At 38.9% G+C, this 14,517-nt stretch overlaps 1 protein-coding gene across 2 annotated transcripts in view; it reads left to right on the forward strand.

The window, feature by feature from the left end:
* GRB7 (growth factor receptor bound protein 7) overlaps positions 1–14,517 on the forward strand; it is a 2,830,640-nt gene that overhangs the window by 2,466,653 nt on the left and 349,470 nt on the right. For both annotated transcript variants that reach the window (XM_044072739.1, XM_044072740.1), the window contains one exon: positions 2,159–2,257. In XM_044072739.1, coding sequence (XP_043928674.1) covers positions 2,159–2,257 — 99 coding nt within the window. The remainder of the gene's footprint in view (positions 1–2,158; positions 2,258–14,517) is intronic.

Here is a 14,517-nt window from a genome sequence, read left to right on the forward strand (position 1 = left end):
CCTGACTTTATTTACATTTTTCTCCATGAAATAAATATATGCTGCTAATAAATTATTGTAAATCTGTAAGCAAACTGATAATATACTATAGTGAACTAAACCAATGTTACTAATAAATGCATTGATTGTTGCCCTGACTTTATTTACATTTTTCTGCATGAAGTAAACATAAATTCTTGTAAATCTGTAAGCAAACTAATAATGTACTGTAGTAAACTAAATAAATGTTGCCAATAACTACATTCTTGCAAGTCTGTAACTGAACTTATGATGTACTACAGTGAAATGGAAAGGCTATAACTTTATTATTAAATCAAATGGAAACCTCAGTGGCATTGTTTTTTTCTGTCATAACCGCAAATGAGAGTAAAGTAATTATTTAACACTTTATTAATATTTCAACATGTTTTGCATTTCTGCAACTCTGTAAAATTAATCTTAATTGCTGAACTTTCTATATTTACTGTTGTGACCCTTAGGTCCTAACATAATGATCTGTGTGTGAAACTCTACCCACAGTCTTACCATAGTCATTTCTTTAGCTGACATATTTTAACTTTTCAGTACTACCAAATGCTGCAAGGATAAATAGTAAGGCCTGTAATTCCATAAACTGTCACTAAAATATTAAATTGATTTTTACCATGCTATTTTTCCTTGCATACAGTACTGTCTTTAATTCAGCTCAGTGAGCTGGTCTGCAGTCTGATAACCTGCACTTTCTGCATGAAATATATACAATTTCCGTGCAGTATGAACTGATCTAATTCCAGAATTTTACTTGTCTGTCCTTTATACAAGTATATGAAATTTCTTCATATAGTGTACATATTTATTATGAGAGTTGAACTGATTTAATTCTGGAACTTTACTTGTCTGCCCTTTATAGAAATATAATATAGGAGTTGAACCTGTGGCTTTATTTTGACATGTAATATTTATGATGCACTCTTTTTTGCATGGGTTCTGAACTTTTAACTGTGCTGTCACTTCTAAAATGTAGCATTCACTTTAAATTTTTCATTCTGTAAACTAGCAAAACATCATATAATATATGTGAATGGCTTTGCCTCTCTCTTTATCAATATGTTATTTATGCATTGCAACACTTTACTACCATAATAATAATGTTTGCTAATCAAAACAATAACACAAAAAATAATTTGCCAAATCTGTAACTGTAAACCCTTTATTCTGCAAAATAACTTGACTGTTATTTCTGGTATACCCTACACAACATAAATGTGTACTGTTACCCTTTTTTTCTAACTGGCCACACCCAGTATGTCTTTTTGAACACTTAAGCTGTGTTAGCTGAACTGGAATTTATTTTGTCTTTAATACATAACATAAATCTGCATGTTCCTGTTGTAACCAATTCTCTCTACATTTACAAAATCTACTGCATGCAAATTCTTATAAGTGTTATCTGTGTGAACTACTGTACATTCTGTAGCATTTTTATTTTTCCATAAAATCTTGTTATGAAGTCTAAAACAACTTATAACTTTGACATATCCATACTTAGTACAGAACTGTTATACTTCAAACTGTTAACTGCTGTAATATTTGACCATTTAAATCTTGACAAATCTGCATTTGTGTCCTGTAATAAAGGTTTGTTTGTAGCTGGTTGATTTGTCTGTAGTAATCAATACATTATTCCATAATGTTTCTGTGAACAGTCAAATATTTTCATTTCTTTTAACCTTAATGACAGATAAATGCTATGGTTTGGTGCAGGACTGCCACACATTCCTTTATGTGATAGCATTGTTTTTAATTAAATTGTGAATGTGCATGCCTGTTCAATTCACTGTGTAAGAATTCACAAGGTTTTTAATGTAGGTTCTTCAGCCTTTAAGGAGGTTAATACTAAAGAGTGTGCAATGCTTACTGCATTGGTGGTGTGACAGGTTTGACACGCCTCCATGCAAGATAGAGTTTTACTGTTGACCCCATTCAATGGAATGGACTCTTATGATTGTTGTCTGTGGAATGGGCTTTAATAATAGAGGTGGTAAAAATAGTGGCAAATATAAAGCCTACCTTTTTTGCCAGAGATTTTATATATTAATTAGTGTTTTGTATGTTCTAAATGTATGAAGTGTGAATACATTTGTATACTGTTATTTATATTTTCATTTTTAATTTGCAGCCCCAAAAAGTGCGAAATGGAACTAAAGATTTGAAGGTCTTCTGCACGGATGATGAACAAAGTAGGACGTGTTGGGTTACAGCCTTTAGACTATTTAAGGTAAATAGCTTAATCAGTTTCACTGAAGATAGTTATTTCCATTATATACACTGAATGCAGGGACAAGTGCTATTGTTATATAACTGTTTCTTTTATTTTCAGTATGCTGGCTTCATGGTTCACTGTTATTGCCCCATTCATTCCAAACTCAAAGAACGTTTTCCTCATTAGCAAGGGAAGAGCAAGGGGTGTGGGATATGTCATACCTTCTTCTGACGTTCAAATCTGATTCAGTAATTCACAAAAGTAGAGGTTCACAACTTGGAACTAGTTGGATGTCCCTTATGACTCTGTGGTAGTTTAAAGTAATGCTATCCAAACCGCATCAATTAAAGTTTCTGTGTTTAAGTCTTCTGACATCAGAAAACATATTTTTATGTTAAAAATTAATATATATTCTGCTCTTTTATCAAGTATCTCATCCTAGGGATTATACCCATTGTGGCTCCAAAATTACTTGGTCACTGCAAGAATTAGAAAAATTGGCTTTTATCGTTTCGATTGCTGACCACCATCCTGGGACAATGATGCAAGATGGTCATGTAACCTCAGCATTTAACTGCATTCATCTTTATTGAGCCTTTAGGGGAGTGTGTGTGTCCTCCTTCTCATCAACCCCCTTTCCCCATTTTTCTGCATGGGGTAGGGGGTAGCGCATCAACTATTGTTAACTCTCTCGATTCAGTGCTACTCTCCAACCTTCTACAGTCATGCTTGACTGTCACGGGTTTTCTCTCATGCATTCTGTCCATCTGTTAACTGAATGTCTTTGTTCCTCTTTCCATCTTCCTGTATCTCCCATATCTTCTTCACCAAATCATCTTCTGCTTTCCTGCATGTGAGTGAACCACAGTATTATGTTCTCCTTGACCTTTTCAGTAATTGGGGCTACTCTGACTATTACTGTGACACATAAAAAGATGCCAGAGCAAGCGTTCCTTAAAATCCCAACTGGTTTACTGTTGTAAGTGCTTTTGTTCGACGAACGTACTGTGAACTTCTTCAGACATTTCCCAGCATTCCATTCATTAAATATCTATATCAATAAACAGTTAACTAGCAATCATCTATTTTTGAAGTGAAATACCACCTTTACAAAGAATAAAAGATGCGTATGCATTTTAAAATATTAATACAGAAAAGTGAACAACCTATGAAAAAACACACAATAATGTCCAAAACCCTAAACTCTGAATAATAGTCAGCCGCAGACTTAAGGACCACATTTTACTACATCTAATATACCTATAACATATTACAATTTTAAATATCAGACTTCCATCAGTGGGCCCCAATAAATTGCCTTTACTATCTTTCTAGAGACTTTAATTTCAATATACATTTAATGGAACAATATTCATTTAGTCCTCGGAAAACATAGGCATTCGTTCTTAATTGCTATAGAAGCTCCTGCTCTTCTAACTTCAATTCCAATGGACAGCTGCAAATGTTCCTACCAACCTGTTCTATAATAGTGTATTGAAAAGTATCTGTAGGATTCTCCACTATGTGTTTGGCTAGTGCATTAGTACTAGCTTGTCTAGTAATCTGGTATTGATGTTCATAAATCCTTTGTTTTAATGCCCGCTTGGTCTTTCCTATATAAAAACCATTGCATTTGACATATAGCAAGATAAACTACCCCTGTTGTTTTACAATTGAATTTCCCCTTTATCTTATAGGTCTTATCTTGAATGTTGAAGTCAGTCCCAACCTTAATATACGTACAATAATGGCATCATCCGCACTTTTTCGTACCCCAACTGCCTGTCCTTGATGTTATGTTTCTTTCAAGAATACCTTTTAAGTTGCATCTTCTTTGGAATGTAATACGAGGCCTGTACCCTAAGCCATTATAAATGGTTTTATCCTCTACTATAAAAGCCCAATTCTTAACCAAGATATCTCTCTTAAGTCAGTGGCATCCATGGAAAAAGGGGTTAGGAAACTAATATTGTAACTACTAACAACATTAGTGTTCATTAACAAATTAGACTGTGGTTCAGGTAGGATTGCCTTGATATGCTGATCACCCACGTGTCCTTTCCAAAGGATTGGTTTAAAGTATCCTACATTTCTTTTCCTGCTAACTTCTAACATAAGTTGATCAAAAAGTTTTTCTGGGTACCCCCCTTCTAATAAACATGTTTTTAATTGGTCACATTCCTCGTAAAAATCGGTGTCAGAAGATACCATTTTAGCCGCTCTAACAAATCCCCCTTTCATGATCACCCTCTTCTGATGGAATGGTTGACAACTCTCGAAATGAAGAAAGGAATTGGATTAAGTGGATTTCCTATAAATTTTGGCCGCATTATTTCTATCCTTATTTAGCTGTACACAAGAAAACCTAGATTCTGTTCCAAATTGGAACGTGAATTGCAAGAAGTTGGTTAACCTTGTAATATTGTTTACAAACTCCACTGCTGTATTATAGTCCCCCTTCCATATAAAAACATCTCATCCTGGTAACGAGTGTACCATATGGCATTCTCCCTGAAGTCAGTGTTTTGGGAAAGCAACTGCTTTTCCCAATAGGCAATAATTCAGTTGGCAAAGCAACCGCCACAGGGTGAACCCATTGCCACCCCTGTTTTTTGGAGAAAAAACTCTTTATTAAACAAAATATAGTTGTTAGATATCTCCAAAAGAGCTTTGATCAAGTTTATCTCTTGACCTTCAACCCCTTTCAGGAATAGGAATTCACGAACCCATCCAATCCCCAAATCCTGGGGTATGACTGTATGTTAATGTGATGCCCCAACATCTTTGCCTGTCCCACAGTGTGCATCCTACCTTCCATTTCATGAACCTCATCTCCGTCACCTCAGGCTTTTTCAACTGCTGTACCTTTACTTCCCAGGTTTGTGTCATACAGAAGCACTGGTTGCAAGACTGTTTTGTATGTTACTTTTCAGCTAGTTTGGCATTTTTCTGAACACACTACTCCTGTGCCTGTTTGCTGCAGTATGTCTGATTCTAGCTTTGATTTCATTCGGACTTCTTTTCTCCTCAGTCACTCCACCCAGACATCTGAAGCTGGTAATTTGTTCTACTATTTTCACTGCCATCTCAGTTTTCAGCACTTCTGATTCCCCATTTGCTACCATGACGACTCTCTTGTCTGTAGTCAGTTTCAACCCATGTACCTTCAGTTTTGCATTCCAGTGCCTTATCATTTACTAAAGTTCCCCTGTTAAAAGTCTGCTTGTAGTGCTGTATTGTCTGCATACAACATCTTTGATCTGTCCCCCCTGACCTATATGCTAATGTAGCCCTTCACCAGTATGAAAAACATTGAGCTCACAGCTGAACCCTGATGCAAACCCACTCCTACTGGGAATCCCTCTGTGCCTGTGTCACTTGAGACCCTGTATCTTGCCTGTACTAATTCTACCAATCTTTCTGGGACTTTGACACATAGCAGGACTGCCCAAATCAGCTTTCTTGGGATCTTGTCATAAGCTTTCCCCAAATCTAAGAATGCCATATCCAGCTTTGTATCCACTGTCAGTGAGTGTAGATAGCAAAAGTAACTTGGGGACACATGCAGTCTTCTTCTTTGGTTGGTAATGCTCCTGTATACAATGCTGCCTGGTAACCACAGTGGCAAACTCTAGAGTATAACTACATGGCAAATCATCTAAGGTAAAACATTAAGCTAGCACTACATACAGCAGTGTTGTCCAGATTGTTAACCTGCATAAGCTTACTGGGTATTCATCCTAGAGAGCAATATTTACAATTTAAAAAAAGAATAGCTAGTGGCCTACAGTTCTGACCACCCTTTGTAAACTAAATGTGTGTGTGCATACACACATGCATATATATATATACACACACACACACACACACACACACACACACACACACACACACACACACACACACACACACACACAGACTCACACAGAATATACATTTTATTTTATTAATATAGCTTCCTTTATACCCTTGCATAACTCATCTGGTCTTAAATTACACGTAGGATCTAGTATTCATCATTATAACCAGATTTGGTTTAACTGCATTCCCACTTTTTTCTGTTCAGCTTTTATAGTCTTATTTTGTCTGAACATGAAGCACAATAAAGATTATAATCTGTCATTGAGCAGTCCTGGGTTTGTCTGTATCTGTTCCCACTTGTGTACTGTGTGCGTGTGACTATACAAATCATTTAACCTGACCTTTGCTCTGTACAGGTCCATATTTCTCAAAATATAATTTTTTTCTAATGTACTCCTTAATTCTGCCTTAAAAATATCTTCTGATCTTCAAAAATGTGTGATAAGACAGTATTACAGTCACTTAACAAGGTGGCACATTACAGACGTCTAATTCTTCAGTGCATACACATGAATATAAATCCTATTAATCCTAATTATGTTTTTACTGTATATTTTTAGTATTTAGAAAGTTTCTCTGGCTGAAGTCCTTTGTCGTTGATTTTTGAGTAAAGAAGTTGAGGTTGTGTAGCTTTTGAAAGCTCCAGGAGTTATAGCAACATTTAATTATAACATACCCCTGGATTTTTAGTCCACTCTCTTTTCTACTATAGCTAGTTTTATGAATGCAATTTAGTTTTGGTCCTAGGACTTAGATGGCTCAGGAATGATTTTTTTTTTTCTGCTCCTTTCTACAATCAGTAACAATTGAGAGGAGTATTGAGTGGAATGGTGTTTGTGCATCTGTAAAAGGATTCAGTTCAAGCTGATGTTTAAAGAATTTGACATCTAAGTAATACTTTTAACATTCAATGCTTGTAATCCCCAGCTATGTGTGACATTGTTCAAAAGTAATAAAAGTGCGCACAAAATAATTCACTTGCCAAGTACAGTTGCAGATGCTTGTACTTTGCTGCTGATGTGGGAGTTTTTCTGTCACTGCAAATCCATGAACTCTTACCTACAGTAAGCATTGCTTACCAATAGTTTTTTCCTTTTTTTCGTCAGAAGTCCTACCTTTCATTTTTCAAACACCTTCATTGAATTATCACTTGTGACACAAGCAAATTTATATTTATACAAAACTAGTCAAACTATATTAAGAAATTAGCATTAACAAACATTGTACTTTACATATATTGCTATATAGCATGTAATCTAAGCAACATTACATAAATTAGTCAGTTCCTGCCCCCTTTTTTTATAAACAAGAAACATCATTATTAAACCATCACTTATAAGCAATCATACATTTACATTTACATAAATGAAAACAAACCACACCAACACAATCCTAGTTGCAACCATTTTACATCACAAACCATACTGACACACTCCCAGTCACAAACATTATAAATTACTTATAATCTACTCATTTTCAGTCAAACATTAGATAGCTCATTTAAGTCCTGCCTTCTTTTAAACCTCATTTCTCCCCTGTATGTACTGTTCTCACATTTCCCATTTTTCCTATGTAATTTGCTCCTACCCTTTTCTAAAGATGTCAGTTCCAATTGTTTTTTTCTTTGGAACTATATTCAGTACTTCTAATGTAGTTGGTTTAGATTTGATTTCTATTTTCTAGTAATTGCTTTTTTGGCAGCCACCATAATTATAAATAATAATAAATACCAAGGCCTTACCATGTTTAGGCAATTCTGATTCTATATCACAGCTCAGAAAAATCATCTCCCTTGTCACACCAATTCACTCACCCAACATCTCCGACAGTGCATCCCCAGGGAAATTCTTACCTTTTATTGGGATTCCATTAACACCATGGGCAGTTTTTTTTTGTTCACTGTACCACTCATAAAATTTATTTTTGCAGCACTGTACAGTATTTTCTTGACCCCTTGACACTATCCAAAAGGTTGTGCATGCACACAGTATTTTTTATACAATTGCTCATTTTGTTTTTTTATTTCTGATTGCCTGATACTTTGATAATACTGCATTTCAAAGTTACAGATCATAACCATAACGATACCAGCTATGCTGCAGCTTTGTTACAACAAAGTAGCACAGTAACATGAAAATGCAGACGTTCATCGTGTTTCACTGTTGCAGTCGTTACAATTGGGTTATCCTGCTGGCAGGCTACCCGCAGTCGGCCTGAATTCCAAAGTCTAGGTCCGGTGTCGGTTGCTGTCACCTCCTCCCTGACGTCAGTGCGCCAGGGGTATAAAAGATGCAGCTGACACCATTTTCTTCAGTCTTTCTTGCCGCGCGGTGCCCGAAGCAAAAGCAGTTCACAAGTGCCGGTCGGCCGACTCCAGAGATTTTCATGTTTGAATTTCAGATCCGAAGTCTTCATTAAAAGCTAAGTACCCCGTTGGGGAAACTTTTTTTTTGCTCCAGACCAATGTCAGAAAAAGTTAATAATTGTATTTCTTGTGGGAAGCAAATACCTCATAAGGACTTCCATTCTTACTGTATTCCTTGCCTAGGCCCTGATCACGACGTTGCTAATTGTTGGTTTTGTGCTAGATTTAACCAACGCACTATTAAGCGTCGGTACGATTTTGCATTTCACTGTTTTGGCAGAAGATTTAATTACAATATGTCGTCGGATAGCCATCCAACTACCGCAATTCAAAAGAAACGCAAAGAAAAAGAAAAAGACAGGCATCCGAGGTCCAAAACTGACGACGAGGCTTCTTCTAAGCCAGCCACTGGTTCTCAGTGAGGCACTTTCGCAGACCCTGACACCCACTACTTTAGAGCCGCAGGCCACTTCCGACTCCCACGTGGAGCCAACTAGGCCACTGGAAACTCAAGATATTAGAACCTCGGAAACTATTCCCTCAGATGGGTCCGGAGCCGCTGAGCAGGCATCGGCTTCTGAGGGTGTTTTCAGGCCTACACAGTTATATGTTAAAATGACTTCAGCTTCAAAGGCAAAGACTAAAGCACCTCTAAAGACAAAGAAACAAGTACAACAGCCCCATGGACAGGCCTCCATGCCTAAAAAACAGATGCTCAAAATGGCAGTAGATCTAATTACTTTGATCAGGGGTTCCCATCCCCCTCCTGATAAGAGGCATCAGGTTTCCATTTCTTCTGATTCCTCTTCTGATCAGGAATACTCTCTTCCTCCCTATGAGGATTCTGATTTTGAAGAATCTATCCATTCAGCCTCTCCTCCTGAGGATTATTCTTTTGGGGAAACTCTGCATACCATGAGGGAGCATTTCCACTGGGAGAGCCAAGATTATTCAGAATCTAAGAAAAGGCTCAGAGACTTCCTTTTACTACCTCAGCACAGGCCCCTTGCTATTCCACCTGTGTTAGACAATGTAGATGATATATTTTCAGAGTCCAGTTTGACTCCTGACTCTTTACCTCCAGCTCCTGTTAAGCCAGACAGATACTACAGGGTTCCTGATTCGCATACATTTATTTTTAAGAACCCTGCTGCTGACCCATAAACTATCTTTCAGGGTCCCAAAGGGGTCAAGGCTTCCACTGCAAAAAACCCTACCCCCTCTGACAGGGATTCTAGGGCACTGGACAGATGAGGAAAAAAGATTTACACTTCTGCTACCTTGGCTATAAGGGCTTTAAATTGTCAGTTTCATATGCTTAAATATCAGCAATATATTATGTCACTGCTTAAACAGAAAATGTTGATAAATTCTGAATGTGCAGAAAACAAAGAAATGCAGGATTTATTGCATGCAGCTGAACAAGTGGGAAAGCATACTTTGCAATGTGGTTTTGATTCTCTGGAGGCCTACTGCAGGGCCGCTGTTATGGGTTCTGTCATTAGGAGGCATGTTTGGTTAAAGGAACAGAATCTGCTTGATCATATTAAAGCAAAATGATTAGATGCTCCATTACAGCATGATACTTTGTTTGGTGTTAAAGCAGAAGAGGTGTTGAAGAAAATAGAGGACAAAGCTAGATCTATGCAAACAGTCAAGGATTTCTTACAGGTACAGCCTCCAAGATTTAGCAGGCACTGGCCTACAAACAATTAGTTCTTTCCAGTGTCAGACAGGCCACAAAGAGGCAGATACAGATGCCCTAGAGGCAGATCCCAGCCCCAAGGCTCATACAGGTCTAAACAATGGGGTACTTCTACCTCCAAAAGCAGAGAAGACAAATCACAGCCATGCAGGAAACAGTCCCAATGACCTGCCCCTGCCTGCGCCAAGCACTTATCTTCTGGCAGCACCTTTAGGCGGAAAACTAGCACTTTTTTCTCAAAATTGGCACGTAATAACCTAGGACAAATGGGTCTTGGATATAGTGTCACAAGGCTACAGGTTTCACTTTCACACCTTGCCAAGGGCAAACGGTTTGCCAGACCTGCCAAAAAATCAATGGGCAGAGGCACAAAAGCAAGTGTCATCCCTCATGGACATGAGGGCCATTCAGCAAGTACCACAGCAAGAGCAGGGACAAGGATATTACTCAAAACTGTTCTTGGTGCCCAGAAAGGACAAAGCCTGGAGACCAATACTGGACCTATCTATTCTAAACACATATGTGGATATTCCAAGATTCAAAATGTTGACTCTGCAGCAGCTTCTGCCCATGCTGGGCAAGAAGGCTTGGCTTGTGACTTTAGACCTAAAAGAGGCATACTTGCATGTCCCAATCAGACAATCATGCAGAAGATACCTCAGATTCATAGCTGGCTCAATGCACTATCAATTCTCTGCACTGCCCTTTGGCTTATCTACTGCGCCCAGGGTCTTCACAAAATGCCTGGCTCCAGTAATTGCATTTTGCAGACAAAGAGGAATACAAATATATCCTTACTTGGACGACTGCCTTATTCAAGCAGAGAACAAGGACATTCTACTACAGCATCTGGCGTTTGTAAAAAGATTGCTAACATGCCTAGGGTACACAGTAAACGAAAAGAAATCAAAACTAATATCCTCTCAAGAGATAATATTCCTGGGTGCAAGCTTAAATACAACTGCCCAGATGGCTTATCTCATGCCAGACAAAGGCAACTGACTACTTATTTCAAAATGTTGGCAACACAGACCCAGTTGTCTGCAAGAAAAATTCTGCAGGCTTTGGGCTTCATGGCATCCTGCATTCTGCTAATTCCATATGAAAGACTGCATATGAGGAAACTTCAATGGTATCTAAAAAGTGTTTGGACTCAACATTGCCACAGCCTGGAAACAGTAATTATCCTCATTCCCTGCCTACAACAGGAGTTTCGATGGTGGGCAAAGGCCTGTCACCACAACAAGGGCCAGCCATTCGCTTTACCCACAGCCAGGCAGATATTAACAATAGATGCATCAGATTATGCCTGGGGGGCCCACATGGCAGGAAGATGTAATCAGGGCACATGGTCCGCGAGCCAAATGCATCTACATATCAACTAAAAAGAGATGCTAGCTTTTCAGAATGCCCTGACAGCCTTCAAGGATCTACTTCATCCGGGACAACTACTGATAAAAACGGACAATACTCCAGTCATGTGGTACATAAACAAGCAGGAAGACACTCATTCCTACCCCCTATGCAGACTAGCCATGACTTTGTGGGACACAGCATTGACTTACCAAGTACATCTTCAGGCACAATTCCTGCCAGGAAAGATAAATACTCTGGCAGATGAACTAGGCAGAAACCTCATGGATCCCCACGAGTGGAAATTGGATCCGCAAGTCTTCAGCATGATAACAAGGAATTGGGGATGCCCGGACATAGATCTATTTGCTTCCCCTCACAACTGCCAACTACAGAGATTCTGCACAAGGACTTATCACAAGCAAGCATGGAAAGTGGATGCTCTATCTTTCAGCTGGAAAAATTTAACAGTATATGCCTTTCCTCCACTTCCTCTCCTCCCCAAGGTACTCCTAAAAGTCAGACAAGAGAAGCCAAAAGTGATACTGATTGCCCCAGACTGGCCCCGCCAGCACTGGTACCTAATCCTAAGGAACTTGTCTCAATACCCAGCCTGGACATTACCTCATATTCCTCACTTACTGTCCCAACACAATAATCAGATCCTGCACAGCCAACTCAAGACCTTAAATCTGGCAGCATGGCGGATAATGTAGTCATTCAAAACACACCTCTCTCTAAAGCGGTAATGGATGTTATTTTGGAGGCCAGGAGGCCTAGTACCAGAAAATCTTATGCTGAAAAATGGAAGAGATTCTGTGCTTGGAACCAGGCACAAGGGATTGACACGACTGTACCAAATATTCCTCAGATTTTGCAATATTTAACTGAGATGCTGGACAAAGGCCTTTCCTTTTCATCAATTAAGATTCATGCTTCTGCCATTTCAGCTCATTACAATACAGAGCCACCTATTTTTTTCTCATCCTTTATTAAGGCAGTACCTCAGAGGAGCAAAAAACTTAAGGCCTCCAAGGTGATCGCCAATACCTGCATGGGACCTCAATTATGTCTTGGAAAAACTCACCCTGCCTCCTTTTGAGCCAGCCGCTACAGCTGATATAAAATTTTTATCATGGAAAACAGCTCTGCTCCTAGCAATAACCTCTGCAAGACGGGTCTCAGAGCTACAGGCACTCATGGCTGTGGAACCTTTTATCATTTTCCATCCTGACAGGGTTTCTTTGAGGACATTTCTGACATTTATGCCTAAGGTAGTGTCCAGTGTGGCCCTTAACCAAACTATTCATTTGCCCACCTTTTACCCAAATCCACAGAATAAGGGTGAGAGACTTCTGCATTCTTTGGACATACACAAACAGCTGCGCTTCTACTTGGACAGAACCAAAGCTTTCAGAAAGACTGAGCAATTACTAGTGGCATATGCTGCAGGATCACAAGGAAAGGCTATCTCAAAGCAGACTATTTCAAAGTGGATAGGCCACTGCATTCCTTTCTGCTATTCACAACATGGCAAATCAGTGCCTAAGGGCATTAGGCCACATTCAACCAGAGCAGCAGCCACTTCAGCAGCCTTCCTCAGAGGAGTACCAACCAAAGACATTTTAGAGGCTGCAACTTGGAGTTCAGTGCACACTTTTACAAAGCACTATCACTTACCACTCTACTCTAAATCCAGGGCAGGCTTTGCCACTGCAGTTCTGCAGGTCCTCATAGCCACTCCTAATCCTATTTAGCTCCAGCCTCCCAACCTTAGCTTTGGGATTCAACCCAATTGTAATGACTGCAACAGTGAAACACGATGAACATAGTACAGTTGTGTACTTACCTTAAATGTAGATGTTTGAGTGTATTCACTGTTGCAGTCCAGGTTATCCTTCCACCATCCCCCTTATCTTTGCTGGAACTTATCTGTACTTCTCTAGTCTATACAACCTATGTGGTGTATTTGCTTATAGATGAAGGAAAAATTTACCTTGGTGCATGCATGCTTTATTGACATATTTTTAGCCTACCCTTTTGGGGGCACCTGACATCTGGTGCAAGAAAAACTGAAGAAAATGGCATCGGCTGTATCTTTTATACCCCTGGCACACTGACGTCAGGGAAGAGGTGACAGCAACAGACGCCGGACCTAGACTTTGGAATTCAGGCTGACTGTGGGTAGCCTGCCAGCAGGATAACCCAATTGTATTGACTGCAACAGTGAATACACTCGAACATCTACATTTATGGTAAGTACACAACTGTACTTTTTATGACCACTTTAGCACATTTGGGGCAACTGGGACATCTTCCACAGGCAGGGTTCCTATTTTTAATGGTTTGAAAACTTTAGGATACAGTAGTACTTTTAACTGAAGATAATCAGATTCTGGTTTTATTTATTTATTTCCCAAAATTGATTAAGAACACTATTAGAGATTTTTCTCACCATGATAAAAGGGGACCAACATTATCTGTCTGAGGGTTTAAAATTGCTTGATGCTGGAGTATGGGGCTTAAGTCTCATGAGATGTTTCCTGCATTACATATGTTGATCCTTATAACCATGTATATGCTGTAATTTTGTTTTAAGTCATCTGACATGGACAAACCACACTTGATAACATTGAAAATATAAGTTAACAACACTACACAGGTGTTATGTGCCAGCAGTCTCCCCACTGGTAAAGCTAGTTCTTCACTGATACAAGCCTTCCTCCTGATCATCTTCCATCTTCCAACATCAGTCACTGGTTCAAGATGAAGGTATTCCTGATTCTTCTTGTCAGCTTCTGAGCTTCTGATGAAGTTTTTAAATGAAATCACTAAAATTACATCCTTGGTCTCCTTTTGGTCTTGAAGCATTTTTATTTTTCTTGGTTTATATTCTTTGTTTGGTGAGACACATTTTTCATGGTTTCCATGGTTCAGCTCCTGTGTTTTTTTTCTGTTGCTCAAGCATTTTCCTTTGGAACAGTGGAAAAT

This window comes from Protopterus annectens, chromosome 5.part0 (genome assembly GCF_019279795.1).
Source record: "Protopterus annectens isolate FY-2018-M chromosome 5.part0, PAN1.0, whole genome shotgun sequence".
NCBI lineage: Eukaryota > Metazoa > Chordata > Ceratodontiformes > Protopteridae > Protopterus > Protopterus annectens.